Below are 18,118 nucleotides of genomic sequence, written 5' to 3' on the forward strand. Positions count from 1 at the left end.
TGGATCGGTCGTATCGTTTAGATCTTTCATGTGAACTTCGTTAACGACTCGACGGGCTAAGATGACATTTTCGACGGAGAACCCTTCTCGGCACTGACACTGGGGGAGAAGTTCTATCAATACCCAGGAGGTGAAACAGAGAAACCCTATGGCATACATTTCTGAAACAAGGTAAACATGAGGCCAATCTTAGTTGCGTCCCCTTGGATAGATTTTCTTTTAAACTTTATACTCGTACACATACGTTCCCTTAGATTTTGATCAGACTTCAGTTGATCGTGAACGCACCTTTAAAATCCTTCCCACTTATTTTTATTATAATACACAGGACCTGGAGCAGGCTGCAAATGAGGACCAAAATAATTAAAAACAAAAGCGTTGATAAAATTAATTTTTCATTCGTATTCTTTTTTTTTATTTTTGTAACGGTTCTTTTAAAAGTACTCCTATACAAATGATATGTATCACATTGTCATCATGATACGTCTTCCTCTTCGAAATCCTTCCAACTTATTTTTATTATAATACACAGGACCTGGAGCAGGCTGCAAATGGGGACCAAAATAATTAAAAACAAAAGCGTTGATAAAATTAATTTTTCATTCGTATTCTTTTTTTTATTTTTGTAACGGTTCTTTTAAAAGTACTCCTATACAAATGATATGTATCACATTGTCATCATGATACGTCTTCCTCTTCACTGTGATGACATTTTTAATGTTTGTCGCTCGATGGCAATACAATATCCCTCTATTGATTTTGTCCAACATTATCCACACAGGTTTGAATATAGTCCTTCTGAATAGTAACGTAGATGAAACACTGATGAATGATTTTCTTTCTCAATTCTTCTTTGACGGGAATAAAAGTCTGTCTCTGTTCTATGATGAACGCTTTTTCCATCTCCACCATATGTTCCTCCAGCCATTGGTCGACAATATTGTGACAGAATGTCTTCTTCAGATCCAGAGGTCAAGGTGTGTTCAAACATAGTCGACTGACGAGATAAAACTATGTTGTCGAGGCAGTGTGGACGGTTTCAGTCGACATCTAACGCCGGCCGTCAACTATGTATGGACACAGCTTGAGAAATTCTTCGACTATGTGGTGACAAGACACATAATAAATAAATACATTAGAGACTCTTGAGTGGACGGTAACGACTATACGAGGTTAATACCGGAGGCGTTCTCTACCACCCAACCCTTAGAGCTCCATTATTATGTGTTCAAATTCTAAAATAAATGAGGATAAAGTTCCATGCCTCGGCTGGAATCGAACCTATGCCCTCCTGTTTACCAGGCGAGCGTCTTGAGCACTACGCCATCAAGGCAGGACACATCTTTATAATTCTATTCGATTTTATTCAAAATCAATCTATTCGTTTATAATTCAATGTTAGCACACTTCAATAAATCCAATAAAAATAATCTATTTCTTATTTTCAGCTCGTTCTTCACTTCATGAACACGAAGGGCATGTTCCGGTTTCCCCGAACTGTGACGAACTTACTCGATCATCTCAACGCGCATGCGCACCTCTTCACACTGAACCTGGGTGTGAGACAAGGATTCATGGTTGGCGTATTCATAAATGTTGAAGTACCAAAAATACCCAACTAACAATGACATTATCACTTTAAAGGTACGATTGAAAATATGACCCAAATCTTTCAAGCCAACCTGCTCGAAACACATAAAATTGCAATCGATAAAGCTATGACTCAAGCTATTGAACAAGTCGAAAATACCAAAAACATATCGGAATATACCAAAATGGAGGAAGTAAAAATATACCGAACATTCATTTGTGAATATAAGCAACTGATGGAGGAATGGTAGGTACTCAACTACTCAGGGAGATAATAAACAAATTCGAACATTTTTCTCTTCTAGAAGAAAATGTTCAAAGCCAAGGCATGGCAGACCAATCTGACTCAGAGTATGAAAGAGATATGAAAATTGAAGATGATCATACCTATGATGAACATAACACAGGAACTACAATACGTATGACTCCGAGACCCAGACTAGCACCAAAACTCTGGATGACTAAAGAACTCATAGAACAGATCCACATTCGAGATTCGCTGTTCTTTCAATCCAAATATCACGACAAAGATAACGCTACCCTGCGACATATGTACATCAAACAAAGAAACAAAGTGAACCGAATTTTGTTCAAAGCGAAAAATCAATACACCAAACGGTTGTACTATCAGGGAACAAATCAACTCAATGAATCCGTGGCCCTTCTTCAAGTTCAAAAACGAAGACTTAATGACGAATTGCAAATAATTCTAAGAAACCTGAAATGCCCACATTGTCAACGATATTACAACGAAAGTTCCTCATTGTCCCCAACTTTCAAACCGGCCATTGGGAGAAAACACTATACATACGTCACCAAAAACGTCCCCTTTTCAAATGGTGGAATGCATTGGCTTAAGGGAATGCGAAAGTTCACCACTATAGGAGTCAAGACAAAGATCAGGAATTCAAGCATTGTCGTATTTCAAACACGATAATGCTACGACAATAGGCACTTCACTCGGCATTGGCTTAAGGGAATGCGAAAGTTTACCACTATAGGAGTCAAGACAAAGATCAGGAATTCAAGCATTGTCGTATTTCAAACACGATAATGCTACGACAATAGGCACTTCACTCTAAAATACAGATCGTACTAAGAAACAGGTACTCGTGATGTACTTGTCTGAATCCCGTAGGATGATTTAAATCAAACAAGAAAAATCTAGAAGTCAGGTGGAGAATCATTAGAATAGGAAATACAAACTACGTACAAATTCATTAGTCACCAGGTTGGCAAGAGACACCCGAGTTCCTTTACCAAGTGACTCTTATATCTTTCCCAATAATTCTAGATCTGTTGGCCATACTGAACTGTTATAAAACCGAGATTAGTTCCATTGTTCCTACCTAAATTATCAGTCCAATTGTCCAATAGATCTAAAATGGATAGCAGGGAACACGCCCTTTGCTCACAACTCATCTGAATCATCTGCTTTCCAGGTTTGTGAATACGTTCTTCGACGTTCCCAACGCCATGCGCCGATATGCCAAGAAGAACATCTTCAAACTGAGAAAGGATCGCGTTCCGTCGACGCCTCAAATCAACAAGTTCTTCGAGTACGATAACTATCTCACTATCCGTCTGGAGCACGCTGAGAGAGTGATCCGTACCACGCTGAAGCACTTCTACGATGAGCTCGAGGACAAAGTGTTCGGGTACTTCTACGGGTTTGAAAAGGCGCAGGACTTGTTGAAAGACCCGTACGAGGGTACCAATCGGACGACTCTCTCCGACCGGGATTTGTTACGGCTGTTGGCCAAGACGACACCGTTCGATCCGGACGTAAAGAGGATGGAGATGAAGGAGGCGCGAGAACACATGGTAGGTCCGACGAACAAGTATGGGAGCACGCTGCAACCAATGCCTGATGTACGTTGGAAATAGATGAAGGCTTGAAACTAAAATTGATGGGAGGTACTCTTCTTTATACCACTGTACATAACTTAGGAAACATTACCATCACGTTTAATAAAGAACACATCTGAAATACCAAGGAACTGGTAAATAAGCTGCCTTTTATTTATTCTCGATTTGTTTTTTACAAGGACATATTAAGGGAGGAGAGAGAGCATAGTTGTTTATTTTGCCTAAAATCTTTTTACATTGTGTTTATTTTTCGTCCATCACACATCGATGCATCCTTTAGAATGCTAGTTTACTCGCTACTGTACTTTCCCTCCTTATGGTGAACGATTCGTTTTTATACGAGTCCTTGAATGTTTCCCTGTATACCTTGTTCCTCGGATCATTCATCAGATGTTTCCACAGTTTTTCTCGGATCGGATTGTACAAGTTGCATTCGATGATGAAGTCCTCCTGGAGTTCCTTGCCTATAGGAACATACGTTGGATAGATCGGGTTCTGGAGAAGGGCTTGCTGAACCTTTTCGTAGTGAGGGGCGAACATCTTTTCCACATTGTTCAAACAGTGAGCCACCTTCTCTTCTAGCTCGTTTTCAAACGCAATGATGAGTCTGGTGACGTTGACGCTGTTGGAATAGTTGCTGCGGTACATCAGATTGCAGAATGTGTCCCGTTCTACTTTCTTCAGCGTGAAACTGCCTCCTTTGATCAGTTTCTTCGTCCACTGGTTCATTCTGTTCAAGTAGTCCTGGAACTTCATGAATGCTACACGGATTCTGTCTCCGTTTGAGCTGTAAGGAACCAAACTATTGTTGCCCACATCATACTGCAGACTGACGTTGTACATGAGTAAGTGATTAACGGTATAGCTCTTGTTACAACGGGTAAACATGTAAGGGATCAAACCCCTGCCCATTAGATATTCATACCTTTTGCTTTCGTATTCACCTGTAAAAGAGAACAGAGCATGGTAATAGTGAAAAATAGAGCAAACATTCTGAATTTTTTCAGGGAAGCTTGATAATACCCAAGTTGGGGTAGGTATTGAGCGGGGCTGGCGTGAACGACTTAATGTTCCAGAGTTCAATCGCCTGAAGGTAGAAACACACTACTCTCAGCTTACGTCACGTCAAGTGAGCCCATGGGAAGTCAGAAAGATGTAGTTCAAAATTTCAATATAATATTGTAGCCACACTGCCCTCACGTGACGTGATAGTAGTGTGTTTCTAGTTTCTACCTTTATTCGAAAAAGTAGGACGAGTACCGGACACTCGGGCAGATAGCACGTTCAATGAACCAGTTTCCATGGATCACTGAAGCAACGTAGTGCATGGTTGGTGGTTGGTATCCGGATGGTTGACCAAATCTACAATCGCGTGCTGCTAGATTAGAAATCGTCGACCCCACTCAGGCTAGGTGAGGTTAATGTGGATAGGCGAGTAGTTTATCGTCGAATAGAAGGTAACCCCTCCATCACTATGAAAGTATGAACCCTTGCCGTAATTGACGTTAAATCCCCTTAATATCCTCGATCACAGGTCTTCGTCATTATCGGGACGAGATGATGCTATGGGTGAAGCACACATTCGTTCACAAACCAATGACCCTGGTCCGTGAGGAGAAGCTCAAACTAGAAGTCTTCACGGACAACTTAACCATGAGCATCCCGCGGTATAAAATCAGGGACTTCTGGAAATACGAGAGAAGCTTCGGCAACATGTTGCGCTACTATCAACAGGAGATTGTGGACAGGATCTTTGCCCATTACGATCAGGTGAGAGACAAGGTCCACCGTTAAGGTGTGTTCAAACATAGTCGACCGACGAGATAAAACTATGTTGTCGAGGCAGTGTGGACGGTTTCAGTCGACATCTAACGCCGGCCGTCCACTATGTATGGACACAGCTTGAGAAATTCTTCGACCATGTGGTGACAAGACACATAATAAATAAATACATTAGAGACTCTTGAGTGGACGATAACGACTATGCGAGGTTAACACCGGAGGCGTTCTCTACCACCCAACCCTTAGAGCTCCATTATTATGTGTTCAAATTCTAAAATAAATGAGGATAAAGTTCCATCCATGCCTCGGCTGGAATCGAACCTATGCCCTCCTGTTTACCAGGCGAGCGTCTTGAGCACTACGCCATCAAGGCAGGACACATCTTTATAATTCTATTCGATTTTATTCAAAATCAATTTATTCGTTTATAACTCAATGCTAGCACACTTCAATAAATACAATAAAAATAATCTATTTATTTTCAGCTCGTTCTTCACTTCATGGACACGAAGGGCATGTTCCGGTTTCCCCGAACTGTGACGAACTTACTCGATCATCTCAACGCGCATGCGCACCTCTTCACACTGAACCTGCGCAACGAAACGACCACCGAGTTTAATCCGCTCAGTCCGGATTTCACGTTGGATTCCGAACAGAGAAGTGCGGCCCTGAAGCAGGATGTGCAGCCGGACGGGGGATATGAAACTATAGAGCGCGGCCCGGAAATTTTTTGAACGGAGGACAATTATATTTTATTCTTTTACTTAATTCAGTCAGCCCCCATGATGCAGTGGAGACCCGGGTTAGATTCCCAACGGGGTTAAAAAATTGTATCATGCTAATGGTTGATTCCGTGACTGGCCGTTGCGGGGCCCGGCGATTTTTTGAACGGAAAATTAGCTCAAACAGTCTAGTCTCTTGGACGAAGAGACTTAAGATTCGAATCCCAACGACAAATGACTCAAAAGGAAGACCATTTGTAGAATTGGAGTACCTATAGGTCCTAGGTGGAGATATCGGACTTTCAACTGAGGCACTAGCCGCACTAGTTGTTCGATTTCAATAAAACATCTAATTTTACTGAGTCCAGGAGGTGAGACAGAGAAACCCTATGGCATACATTTCTGAAACAAGGTAAACATGAGGCCAATCTTAGTTGCGTCCCCTTGGATACGATTTTCTTTTAAACTTTATACTCGTACACATACGTTCCCTTAGATTTTGATCAGACTTCGGTTGATCGTGAACGCACCTTTAAAATCATTTTACTGATTTTTTTTTCACATTCTATTATTTTCTTTCGAGTTCAACTCATTACCAATCACGAAATAACACATGTGAAATCTCTAGTAAACCAGACACATAACAGCAATCTGTATAAGGTATACGAGACCAAAAGGACTAACCCGTTCTTCGCTATGAAAGCTTTTTTTTTACAACTCTCATTTTTTTAAAGTTGTAGGTATCTAATGCCCACCAACCAGTCTGAGCGATGGTGGCAGAAAAATTTAGAAAACTAGGTCTGTCAGACGAGTTTTTTCGGCCATAAATGTTCCGACTGGCTGACAGACCCGGGTCTGTGAGACCGCGGCGTGGTCCGTCAAACGGTCTCTGAGCGTGAGTGGCGATCATAACTTCAAGAAGAGGGGAGGATGCAAATACTAGAGACGAAAGATCTGGGAAAAGCAAAGTTGCAAGAACAGGAGTGAAAGGAAATGGAGCTAGCCTATGAATGAAAAAAGGTGAATGCTGAACAATCCAATTCAATTCAATTCAATTCAATTCAATATTTTATTGTGTATTTTTATACAAGTATGTTCACAATTTATAACTTACATCTATGCTTAACACTAAAAAAAAAAACAAAAAAAAAAAACAAAGATCTAAAGAAGAAAGAATTGAGGGAATGAATGATTCAAATGAATGGAGAACACAAATATTTCGTCTTTATATAAATCAACTTAATTGTATTTTATTATGAAAACAAAGTGACAGTCTTGAAGAAATTAACCTAACAATTAAACAAAATGGACTGAAATCAACACTTTCTTATACTAATCATACAATGCTTCGTATAAGAATAAGGAAAGTACTTTAGCGTATAACAAATTTGAGTCCGCACCACGAAAAGCAGCTCCAGCTAAATTTATGCACATTTCACAGCCAGTTTCAGAATCAGCAAAGCACGTTCATCCTTAAAGTCACTTTTCGGACTGTCATTTCAATTGATTCCTTTAATCCCCAGAAGGACAAAGGACTAGTCATGAGTCGTAAATCTACCTTCAGAATAAGGAAAGTACTTTAGTGTATAACCTAATAATATATCAACCTATAACCTAGTGGAATAACCTAATGATACATCAACCTACATATAACCCAGTGATCCTGGTGGAATAGGCCAATTAGAAAATTTGTTGAGGGTATAATCTATTCTAGTCATAAGTAAGTGATTTCAATTGATTCCTTTAATCCTTTGAAGGATATAGAGCTAGTCATAAGCGGTGTCTCTGGAGCCCTTTGCGAATACAACAATTCAGACCGCACCACAAAAACCAGCTCCAGCTAAATTTATGCACATTTCACAGCCAGTTTCAGAATCAGCAAAGCACGTTCATCTTCAAAGTCACTTTTCGGACTGTCATTTCAATTGATTCCTTTAATCCCCAGAAGGACAAAGGACTAGTCATGAGTCGTAAATCTACCTTCACAGCCAGTTTCAAAATCAGCAAATGTGTCAGCCTCAAAGTCACTTTTCGGGCTTTTTGCCCGCGGTCGACGCCTAGGACTATTCATGAGTAGTAAATCTACCTTCACAGCCAGTTTCAAAATCAGCAAATGTGTCAGCCTCAAAGTCACTTTTCGGGCTTTTTGCCCGCGGTCGACGCCTTGTCCCGTCGCTGAAATTCCTCCTCGTCTTCCCACATGAGTCTCTCAATATCTGCCAGGGATTTGGGCACATCCAGAAAGTCCCCCCGATGTCCCAGGAAATTATCAAACACCCGGTCGTAATGATGGAACACCCGGTTGGTCATATCCTTCTCGTATTTTCGCATGAGGTTGTCGAAATCCCGTTCGAAGCCCCAGAAAGCCTTGAGTCTGTCGAGAGGGATGCTGGCGTTGGCGGAGCCTTTGGAGGTGGCGTTTTCCAGTTTGGATTCATCATTTGAGTAAAGAGATCAGCTGTACTTTTCCACCCTTTTTTAAGATTTGAATAAAGGAGGAAACTGTAACAAAGGGGTCTTATTGTCACGAAATCGAGGAGAAAAGGATAAGAAAAATCCAGCTGTTCCAAGAACGAACCTTATTTGTTTAGGATAAAATTTGCCCTGTGTGGGAATCCAACCTGCAACCTAGCACTTACAAGGCAGGAGTGCTACCTTTCAAGCTAACTCAAATCTTCTTCTTCCTAGCTTTTTCCTACTTATATAGGGTTGGCTTTCAAGCTAACTCAAGTAGAGAGTTGAATAACGTCCAAAAGTTGTTCAACATGGAACCGTAGACCCAGAGGTTTATCCTTTGTCCGACAAATACGGGTAACCAAACCAAGGGAGATTAACATGCTTAAAATGTTACCGCTCATTGATCCAAGCTCCCCTGAACAGGAATGAGAGAAAGCATGATACTAGCTCCCCGCAACATGGGAGGAAGAGTTGAGCATGAAATTTCACTTCACTTTACTTCCTCTTGAAGTGTTGAGCATGATTTGTTACTTCCTTTTGACCACAGTCCAGCCGTCAGCTTCCTCAGGTGTTGGTTCTTCAGAGTCCATAGAGGTGTCATCATCCTGAAAAGAAAAAAAAAATCTGGTGTGAACATCACACGACTTTCCTTATCCTATTGAATGATGCTTATTTGGGTGTTGTTCTATTGTACCTTTTTTCCTTAACCTACCTACTTAATACTTATATATTATTTACCTGGAAATGTACACCTAAAAGGCTGAAAAGGGATTTTATTTTCATTATTGTTTTGAAGAGGCTCTTGGTTTGTTTTCTACCTTTACAATATCTCTAACCGTTTAGTCAGTATCTTCTCTCACTTGTGGACTACATACCAAATTTCAAGTCTTTAGCTCATACCGTTCCCGAGATATTATTGAATTACACAGAAAACCGCCAAAAAGCGGCCGAAATGCCGCCAAGCGTTGTACCGATCTTAACCAAAAAATTCGTGTCGCACCCTTGTCACATTTGACAGCTGCATGCCAAATTTCAAGTCTCTAGCTCTTACCGTTCTCGGCACCAAGCGTTGTTTCGATCTTAACCAAAAAATTCGTGTCGCACCCTTGTCACATTTGACAGCTGCATGCCAAATTTCAAGTCTCTAGCTCTTACCGTTCTCGAGATATTTTGTTTACAGACAAAAGGACAGACAGACACACGGACCAATGGCTGAAACTTTGGATTTAGGCTCTAGGGACCTCAAAACGTGTTTTGGCACTAAAAACTGACCATCGAAAATTTGACCCGATTACATTACTTTCCTTCCTAGAGGAGTATAGGATAAGGAAAGTAAAAATGTACAGGGTCCGGCAGAAAGAACGAACGGTTTTCATTTGCCGTATAGGATAAGGAAAGAAAAAATATACAGGGTCCGGCAGAAAGAACAAACGGTTTTCATTTGCCTATAACTTTGTTAAAACTTGCCAGAAACTGGAAATATTGGTATTGTTAGAATAGAATAGAATAGAATATACCTTGTTTATCCTGCTCGAATGAGACTAAAAAGTCCCTTTACCCCAGCAGTCTAAACAAGGTACATCCAGAAACATTTCAAATTCGGAATGGTGGCGATAGGCTTTCCGAATTTCATCCTCAGTTCTGACATAACTTAGGTTGACCCTCTTTTCCAGCTCATATCGTTCGGATCGTTTCAAGGACATGGCACCTTTCCGAATACATTTCTTGACGAACTTGGACATCTCGTCACCTTTTACTGATTTTTTTCACATTCTATTATTTTCTTTCAAGTTCAACTCATTACCAATCACGAAATAACACATGAGACCGCGGCGGGGTCTGTCAAACGGTCTCTAAGCGTGAGTGGCGATCATAACTTCAAGAAGAGGGGAGGATGCAATACTAGAGACGAAAGATCTGGGAAAAGGAAAGTTGCAAGAACAGAAGTGAAAGGAATGTGAATGAAAAAAGGCTAACAATTCAATTGCTGAACAATTCAATTCGATTCAATTCAATATTTTATGGTGTATTTTTATACAAGTATGTTCACAATTTATAACTTACATCTATGCTTAACACTAAAAAAAAAAAAAAAAAAAAAAAAAAAAAAAATCGAAGAATACTTTATCACACGTATCAATAATCCTGGGTTGCATATCTTTGATCACTTGATCTTGCAAAATTTTGATTTCCGTAGCGTTGTGATCCGTTTTATTGACGAGTCGTTCAATATGCACCAATTTGCCGTAAATATCAGGATTCTCTCTGAAGAAAGTTTCCAGGTTTTCCACATTCTCTTGGTTTATCGCAATGTCTGGAGGCGTCTGACCAAAGATAATGGTTGCTAAACCGGCAGCCATCAGAATAGATAACACTAAGGTCTTGGACAAAACTTCCATCGATCCTTCTCAGAAAATGTCCCGTCGACGATAGGAATTTAGGGAGAACTTGTTTAACACTTTACAAAGCAATTAAATTTCAGATTAAAGAAAGGTTCATTGCATAAAATCTAGTTTAAATTCACAAATAGAATTTATAACAACTAAAACTAATTGTATTAAAACAATTGACAATGTTTGCCTCTATTGCCTTATCAAAACCGACGAAATCGACCGGTTTTTTTTTAAAAAAAACAAAATGCTGAAAAAGTTCTTGAAACAAAATCAAAGGAGTACTTACTTGTAACGTATGTTGCCTGTGTGTCCGAATCAAACAATGCATGGAGCCTGTACAGGTAGGTTCAATGCTGGCCAGGACTTCCCTTGTTATCAAGATGGACCGAGGTTGTCGAAGACAAATATAAAATGAAATCGAGTCAATAACCCGGTCACGGTCACTTTAAAAGATAATTATATATAAGTTTTTGGCGATATATATATGTTTTTTAAAAATATGCGTCATTGGAGCATGATTTAATTAGAAACAACCAAGTACCTAAGCGTCTTGAAACCCGATTTCCAGCTTAAGGTTCGTTATCGCCGTTTCGGTTTGAAAAGAACCACCTTGTTCCGGTCACCGAACGGAAGATTATGGTCCGACTCACATTGCATGCGTAGACGAGCGAGATTTAGTAGCGCGTAGTCGGCCTTCAAAACCAAACCTAAGAAAAAATATAGACACCCTCTAAAGGCTCTACATCATTTTCATTGGTTGGGTTTTGTAGGCCATTGGTTGGGTTTTCGCGACAGGCATAACAGTTCAACTGTAACAGCGGATATCTGATCGTCCCGAAATCGAGGAGAGGAGGAAAGGAGAAAGCAAGCCGTTTCGAAAACAAACTTCATCTGTTTAGAATAAAGTTCGGCCCGGGCAAAAGCCCACGATCAACTCGTTATCGACGTTTCAGTTTGAAAAGAACCACCTTGTTCCGGTCTCCAAACGGAAGATTATGGTCCGACTCAAATTGCACGCGTAGACGAGCGACATTTAGTAGCGCGTAGTTGGCCTTCAAAACCAAAGCTACAAAAAAGATAGACACCCTCTAAAGGCTCTACATCATTTTCATTGGTTGGGTTTTGTAGGCCAATTCGCGACAGGCATAACAGTTCAACTGTAACAGCGGATATCTGATCGTCCCGAAATCGAAGAGAGGAGGAAAGGAGAAAGCAAGCCGTTTCGAAAACAAACTTCATCTGTTTAGAATAAAGTTCGGCCCGGGCAAAAGCCCACGATCAAGCGCTTAAAAGGCAGGCACGTTACCCTCCAAGTCAACTGGGCTGGCACCATATCTAAAGGTGTGTTCACATATAGTCAACCCCGTCGATCGATGTCAACTGAAACCGTACACTGCCTCGACAACATAGAATCACCTTTTCACCTCATCCATCGATGGTCGATCGACGGCGTCGACTATGTGTGGACACCATTTCCAAACCTTGCTAGAGTTAGCTAATGAATACTTATTGTTTCCACGTTGTGATGAATCATTTGATAGTAAACCTAGTGATGGCTTTAGTATACGCGTTAACTTGTCATGGAATGGCCGTTTCAAATTGGAGGAAGGTATTGTGTTGCTCTTATTAGTTTCTATTTTGTTATTGTTGTTCATGATGTTCTTTTTGAGAAGGAATTGGTTCTGTTTTTACACAATACCTTGGAAGATTTTCTTCTACATTTTATCTTTTAAGTCACAGGATTTTTACGTGATATGAAAGAAATATTCGCTGTGTTCTTAATCTGTTTCTGATCCTTTTATACAATAAATTTAAAAAAGAAAAATATTATTTTTCAAAATAAATCGATACAATATGAAAAATCCATGTTATTGGTTCAATTGAACTTGAAACGGTGTGTTCAGGATGACAATAGGGTAATCTAACACATTTGGAAGTTTGTTTGGGCCAAAAGCACCAGTTCAGCGTGATTCTTGAGTTCCTCAAACATCCTCAGGTTAGCCACTCACCATGTAAACCTGACAGGTACACCTGATCCGCATGTCAGATCTATCTGATACCTGGTGAGCGCACACACTATCAGGTATATCTGACCGGTACGGTCGAAAAGGTCCGCTAATCAGGTCTACCTGATACCTGATGGTGAGTGGCTGGCCTCAGAATCTATTCAATGCCCATTTACAGGTTACACATAACTCTCCTATGTCTTCTATACATTCACATCACCACAACATCACCAGCTCCCTACTCAGACGCGCTCTGCAGATGTCTCTTCAGCCTCACTTCGGGCGATGATCCCACCCTGATCATGGGCAATCGTCACCGCCCCAAGCGGGAGATCTCCAAAGCTCAAATGGAGCACATCGCCACATCACCACAACATCACCAGCTCCCTACTCAGACGCGCTCTGCAGATGTCTCTCCAGTCTCACTTCGGGCGATGATCCCACCCTGATCATGGGCAATCGTCACCGCCCCAAGCGGGAGATCTCCAAAGCTCAAATGGAGCACATCGAACGCCTCTTCAACGATCCGTTGGTCAACGCAACCTCCATCGATCGCTACATCGATTCCGATCACACGTACAACCTATCGTCCGCCGAGATGAACTTCTTCCGCGAGCCCACTAAGGAGTTTCACCGGAGGATTTTCAAACGCTTTCACCGGTGGCAGAGGAAGACGTTGAACGAGTCGATGATTCGGGTTCAAGAAGAGCTGGCGAGGTACGCTGAGACGCACGGGCTGAAGTGTGGAGAAGAGTTTGAGGTGCCTGGTCCCGATGGTGTGAAGATTTTGTACGATGGTAAGTACTCAAAGAGAGAACGAAGCCACCGGCGCGGCCTGAAAGACTTGATATTCCATCTTCTTAAAACATCTTAAGGTAGAGACACACTACTATCAGCTTACGTCACGTCAAGTGAGCTCACGGGGAGTCAGAAAGATGTAGTTAAAAATTTTCCCATATATTGTAGGCAATTTCGTTCATGAAACTGCCCTCATGTTACGTGAGCTCTCGTGACGTGATAGTAGTTTGATTATAGTTTCTACTACCTTTATTCGAAAAAGTAGGACGAGCACCGGACACTCGGGCAGATAGCACGTTCAATGAACCAGTTTTCATGGATCACTGAAGAAACGTAGTGCACGGTTGGTATCTGGATGGTTGACCAAATCTACGATCGCGTGCTGCTAGATTAGAAATGGTCGACCCCACTCAGGCTAGTTGAGGTTAATGTGGATAGGCGAGTAGTTTATCGTCGAATAGAAGGTAAACCCTATGAAAGTATGAACCCTTGCCGTTATTGACGTTAAATCCCCTTAATATCCTCGATCACAGGTCTTCGTCATTATCGGGACGAGATGATGCTATGGGTGAAGCACACATTCGTCAAGGTCGCGGTTTCAATTCCCGCCCGGGGCAAACTCAGATCGGGAGAAAGCTTTTAAGGTTTCCAATTTGGGCGAGAGAAGAAGACAATGCTTTGATGATAATAATATTGATAATAAAGTCCATTTCCATATTAAATTATTTTTTTCGTAAAAAATCTACTTACTTCGTCAATATTCGTGAGGTTTCGGATCGGATCCAAGAAGGCGTGGTCCAGCAGGGATCGTCGCTGGCGCCCCTGGCCTATTTGATGCGAAGCTACTTCCCTCTGTTCCTCCGGTGGTAATATTTGGAACAGGGCACATTCCAAGAGATTTGGGGGAATAACGGGGGCAGAGTGAGAGAGATGTATGTGAGCCAGGCAGAGCAAGCAGGAGAGAAGGACGCTTGGGAACCTGTCAAAAATAATAATAATAATAATAAAATGGCTTGAAGTCTATATGTTACAGGCAGTTGTTACCGTACTTAAGGTACCTTTCTGGAAATGGTCAAATATATGAAAATTACAGGAGGTACCCTTCGGTGTCTAATGCAAGATCGGTGCTACTATACTTACATTGTAGTGGAGGCCATCTGGGAGAAAAATTGAATGCGAAACTCTTCACTTGGTATTAAAAACACTTAAAATTCTAAAAGAAACACTTGGCAAAAAGAAAAGTAAAAAATCAAATAACTTCGTAAAAACACTCGCGGGTTAAGTTCAAATTTGAAAGAAAAACACTTGTTGGAAAACAGTCAAGATTCAACACTTAAGGGAGAACTTGAGCTTAAGAGCACTTGAAGGCCATCTGGGAGAAAATTTGAATGCGAAACTCTTCACTTGGTATTAAAAACACTTGAAATTCTAAAAGAAACACTTGGCAAAAAGAAAAGTAAAAAATCAAATGACTTCGTAAAAACACTCGCGAGTTAAGTTCAAATTTGAAAGAAAAACACTTGTTGGAAAACAGTCAAGATTCAACACTTAAGGGAGAACTTGAGCTTAAGAGCACTTGAGTTTGAGTGAAAGCGTGAGAGCACTTGAGTTGTGAAAGTCGCACTGTTCTTTGATGACTGTCTCACAAAGTGTGAACGCGCCCTATTTATGTGAAAATCACCGCTGTCTGATTGACATCATGTATGGGGGTGCACACAGGTAGCACAATGTCGACCTTTGACGCTCCAAAATTAATCAAGTGTGATTCGTTCTTTTGGACGCGAAGTTTGGTTTGAAGGACAATCAAATGAATGCTTTTTTTTTCAAGAGGTTTGACCGTAGTAAGGCAGGAGAAGGTAGGAGATCTTATCGTCCGGAAATAGTAAGGTAGGAGATCTTATCGTCCAGTAATAGTAAGGTAGGAGATCTTATCGTCCAGTAATAGTAAGGTAGGAGATCTTATCGTCTGACATCATGTGTGGGGGTGCATACAGACTGCACAACGCCGACCTTTGACACTAGAAAATTAATCAAGTGTGATTCGTTCTTTTGGACGCGAAGTTTGGTTTGAAGGACAATCAAATGAATGCTATTTTTTACTTTCTATTTTGTTTTTGTTTTTTGTTTGTTTTTTTTTTTTTTTTTTTTTTAAGAGGTTTGACCGTGGTAAGGTAGGGGAAGACATTTCATTGAATTGACAGCAGTCAACAGTTCCGCGTGGCTAGGAACAACAAACAGTTTGTACAGGTCTACAATTTGCACTGCCACCTCATCAGGGGAGTTGTCTTCAAATACAACATCCATTTGTTCATCGAGAAAATCAGCCAGAGTATCAGCTATACTTTCCCACTCTATGCTATTTGTGTTTTCTAAAATGGAACAAAGAAAAATAGTAAGGTAGGAGATCTTTTTTTCGAATTAGGCGCTTTAACACTTAAAGAGAGTTTAAATCCAAAGAAAAAAAAAGTTCGGCTCTTATGGGTTAAACTTAGTTTAAGTAAAACCAGCTGGATTAAGCAAATCTGATTGGTTGATTTTAGTTTGTGAATTCAATTCAGATTGTGATACGCCCTTAGAGATTGACAAAATAATAATAGTGCTTATTTATACTGCACGCATAGGACTGAAAAGTCCCTTTACTCCAGCAGTAGGCTACTACTATTATTGCGGTCAAATTCTCAAATTATATTGAGGATAAAATTCCATACCTCGGCTGGGATTGAACCCACGCCCTCCTGTTTACCAGGCGAGCGCCTTGACCACTACACCACCGAGGCAGGTATAGGGACTTTTCAGTCTCATCCTAGCAGTATAAATAAGGAATATTCTATTCCATTCCGTTTTCATCGTTAGGGGAAGGCGGAGGTTCGTTTTCATCTGAGGTCTAAAATTTTCACCCAGGCGACCGTCTTGACCACTACACCACCGAGGCATAATGTAGGTACGAGAGCAGAAAACTATCCCCGGTATCCCCTAGGTGCGAGAACTTTCAGCAAGCAAGTCTTTATCAAAGGACCGACCGTACTCCCTAGACGTTTTTCCCTCGGAGGAAACACATAGTTAATTGGTTTTTAATTCGAGAACAATAAGGAAACGTCTCGTCTAGTCTAGAAATAACTACAATGGGTCGGTTGCTCCGCGTAGAAAAAACTATGGCTGTGTTAGGGAGAAACAATTAAATATTGTATTTTTTTTTTTTTTTTTTTAAGATGAGTGTTCCACCGTTTTTATTTACCTTTGGAGGTGGCGTTTTCCAGTTTGGATTTCTCCTCGAAGACGACGGACTTGGGCTTGTGGACGAACGTGTGCTCCACCCAGTTCTTTCAATGTCCGCCAGGGATTTGGGCACATCCAGAAAGTCGCCCCGATGTCCCAGGAAATTATCAAACACCCGGTCGTAATGATGGAACACCCGGTTGGTCATATCCTTCTCGTATTTGCGCATGAGGTTGTCGAAATCTCGTTCGAAGCCCCAGAAAGCCTTGAGTCTGTCGAGAGGGATGCTGGCGTTGGCGGAGCCTTTGGAGGTGGCGTTTTCCAGTTTGGATTTCTCCTCGAAGACGACGGACTTGGGCTTGTGGACGAACGTGTGCTCCACCCAGTTCTGCATGCTGTCCTTGTACTTCTTCAGACCTGCGAAGAGAAGCAAAGGAGAAATGTGTTCATTGGTGGTCCCATTGAAGGGAAGAATTGAAGGAAAAATCCAAGGAAAGAAGACAAAAGGACATTTCGAAGCCATGCATAGTACAGATCTTTTTTCCCCAAGAGGTTTAATAGAGGGAAACCTGCTAAGGTTTTATCGTCCCGAAATCGAAGAGAGAACTCTTCGCAGAGAGACAGGATAGAATAAAGCCAGAACGTTATGAGAACGAACATTACCCGTTCCGGATAAAATCCGCCCCGGGCGGGAATTAAACCCGCAGCCTAGCGCTTACAAGGCCGACGCGTTACCAATCAAGCTAACTAGGCTGACAGTAGCCAGATTTTTTCACACTCAAGCGTGTAATTATTGCGCTTACCTTTGCGGACAATTCGGACGCCATCTTTGCTCGGAATCCTATAGGTTTTCTCTCGTCGTTCATAGCCGGGCCGTTTCTCGTGGAACGACCGAACCTCATTTTCTGCCTTCAGGTCACTCGTGTTCAGTCGGCTAAACTCGGCTTCCATACCGGCCAAGGACTCGTTGAAAACTCGTCGCTGTATTTTCTCAAACTGGTTGTAGATTCGGTCGTGGAATTCCGAAGTGGGGAGGCGGAAGAAGTCTTTTTCGGCGGCCGAAAGATTGAAGAACGGCTCTACGACCTGAACAGATGGGAAAATGGTTCCGGATTGGAATGAAAATCTTGCGTCGATTTTTGTAAAAGCCAAAATTATGTACAAAAAAAAGACTTTAATTTTATTTTTTACAAAATTTAACAACATGGGCTATTTGTTAGTTTTTTTTTTTTTTTTTTTTTAATCCAATTTTCCCACTTTGTTTTCCAGGAAAGTAGCGCGACCG

The 18,118-nt window shown here is 41.2% G+C and overlaps 6 protein-coding genes across 6 annotated transcripts in view; 4 read left to right on the forward strand and 2 right to left on the reverse strand.

Annotated features, from left to right (window-relative positions):
* Nucleotides 1–582: 582 nt before the first annotated feature.
* On the reverse strand, nt 583–10,158 carry LOC113467661. Its single transcript, XM_026823975.1, has 2 exons — nt 9,999–10,158; nt 583–961 (listed from the first exon to the last, which is right to left on the reverse strand). Exons 1-2 carry the CDS (start codon nt 10,121–10,123, stop codon nt 751–753), a joined length of 336 nt encoding a protein of 111 aa, XP_026679776.1. The 5' UTR covers nt 10,124–10,158; the 3' UTR covers nt 583–750.
* Nucleotides 1,627–3,598, forward strand: LOC103509668. The gene is made up of 2 exons (XM_008474294.3): nt 1,627–1,837; nt 3,033–3,598. Exons 1-2 carry the CDS (start codon nt 1,659–1,661, stop codon nt 3,475–3,477), a joined length of 624 nt encoding a protein of 207 aa, XP_008472516.1. The 5' UTR covers nt 1,627–1,658; the 3' UTR covers nt 3,478–3,598.
* LOC103509667 lies at nt 1,866–2,699 on the forward strand. Its single transcript, XM_008474293.3, has 2 exons — nt 1,866–2,541; nt 2,659–2,699. Exon 1 carries the CDS (start codon nt 1,919–1,921, stop codon nt 2,525–2,527), a length of 609 nt encoding a protein of 202 aa, XP_008472515.1. The 5' UTR covers nt 1,866–1,918; the 3' UTR covers nt 2,528–2,541; nt 2,659–2,699.
* Nucleotides 4,999–6,160, forward strand: LOC103509666. The gene is made up of 2 exons (XM_008474290.2): nt 4,999–5,229; nt 5,727–6,160. Exons 1-2 carry the CDS (start codon nt 5,017–5,019, stop codon nt 5,973–5,975), a joined length of 462 nt encoding a protein of 153 aa, XP_008472512.1. The 5' UTR covers nt 4,999–5,016; the 3' UTR covers nt 5,976–6,160.
* Nucleotides 10,159–12,522: 2,364 nt separating the features above from the next.
* LOC113467657 lies at nt 12,523–14,260 on the forward strand. Its single transcript, XM_026823956.1, has 4 exons — nt 12,523–12,729; nt 12,998–13,175; nt 13,325–13,616; nt 14,151–14,260. The coding sequence occupies exons 1-4, from the start codon at nt 12,719–12,721 to the stop codon at nt 14,258–14,260; spliced, it is 591 nt and encodes a 196-aa protein (XP_026679757.1). The 5' UTR covers nt 12,523–12,718.
* Nucleotides 14,261–15,765: 1,505 nt separating this feature from the next.
* LOC103509680 overlaps nt 15,766–18,118 on the reverse strand; it is an 8,440-nt gene continuing 6,087 nt past the window's right edge. The window contains exons 2-4 of the mRNA XM_026823957.1: nt 17,637–17,919; nt 16,921–17,250; nt 15,766–15,986 (exon numbers count right to left, since the gene is read on the reverse strand). Of these exons, the coding sequence (XP_026679758.1) occupies nt 15,766–15,986; nt 16,921–17,250; nt 17,637–17,784 (699 nt within the window). The 5' untranslated portion in view covers nt 17,785–17,919. The remainder of the gene's footprint in view (nt 15,987–16,920; nt 17,251–17,636; nt 17,920–18,118) is intronic.

The sequence above is a fragment of the Diaphorina citri genome, unplaced genomic scaffold (assembly GCF_000475195.1).
Source record: "Diaphorina citri unplaced genomic scaffold, Diaci psyllid genome assembly version 1.1 scaffold519, whole genome shotgun sequence".
NCBI classification, from domain to species: Eukaryota; Metazoa; Arthropoda; class Insecta; order Hemiptera; family Psyllidae; genus Diaphorina; species Diaphorina citri.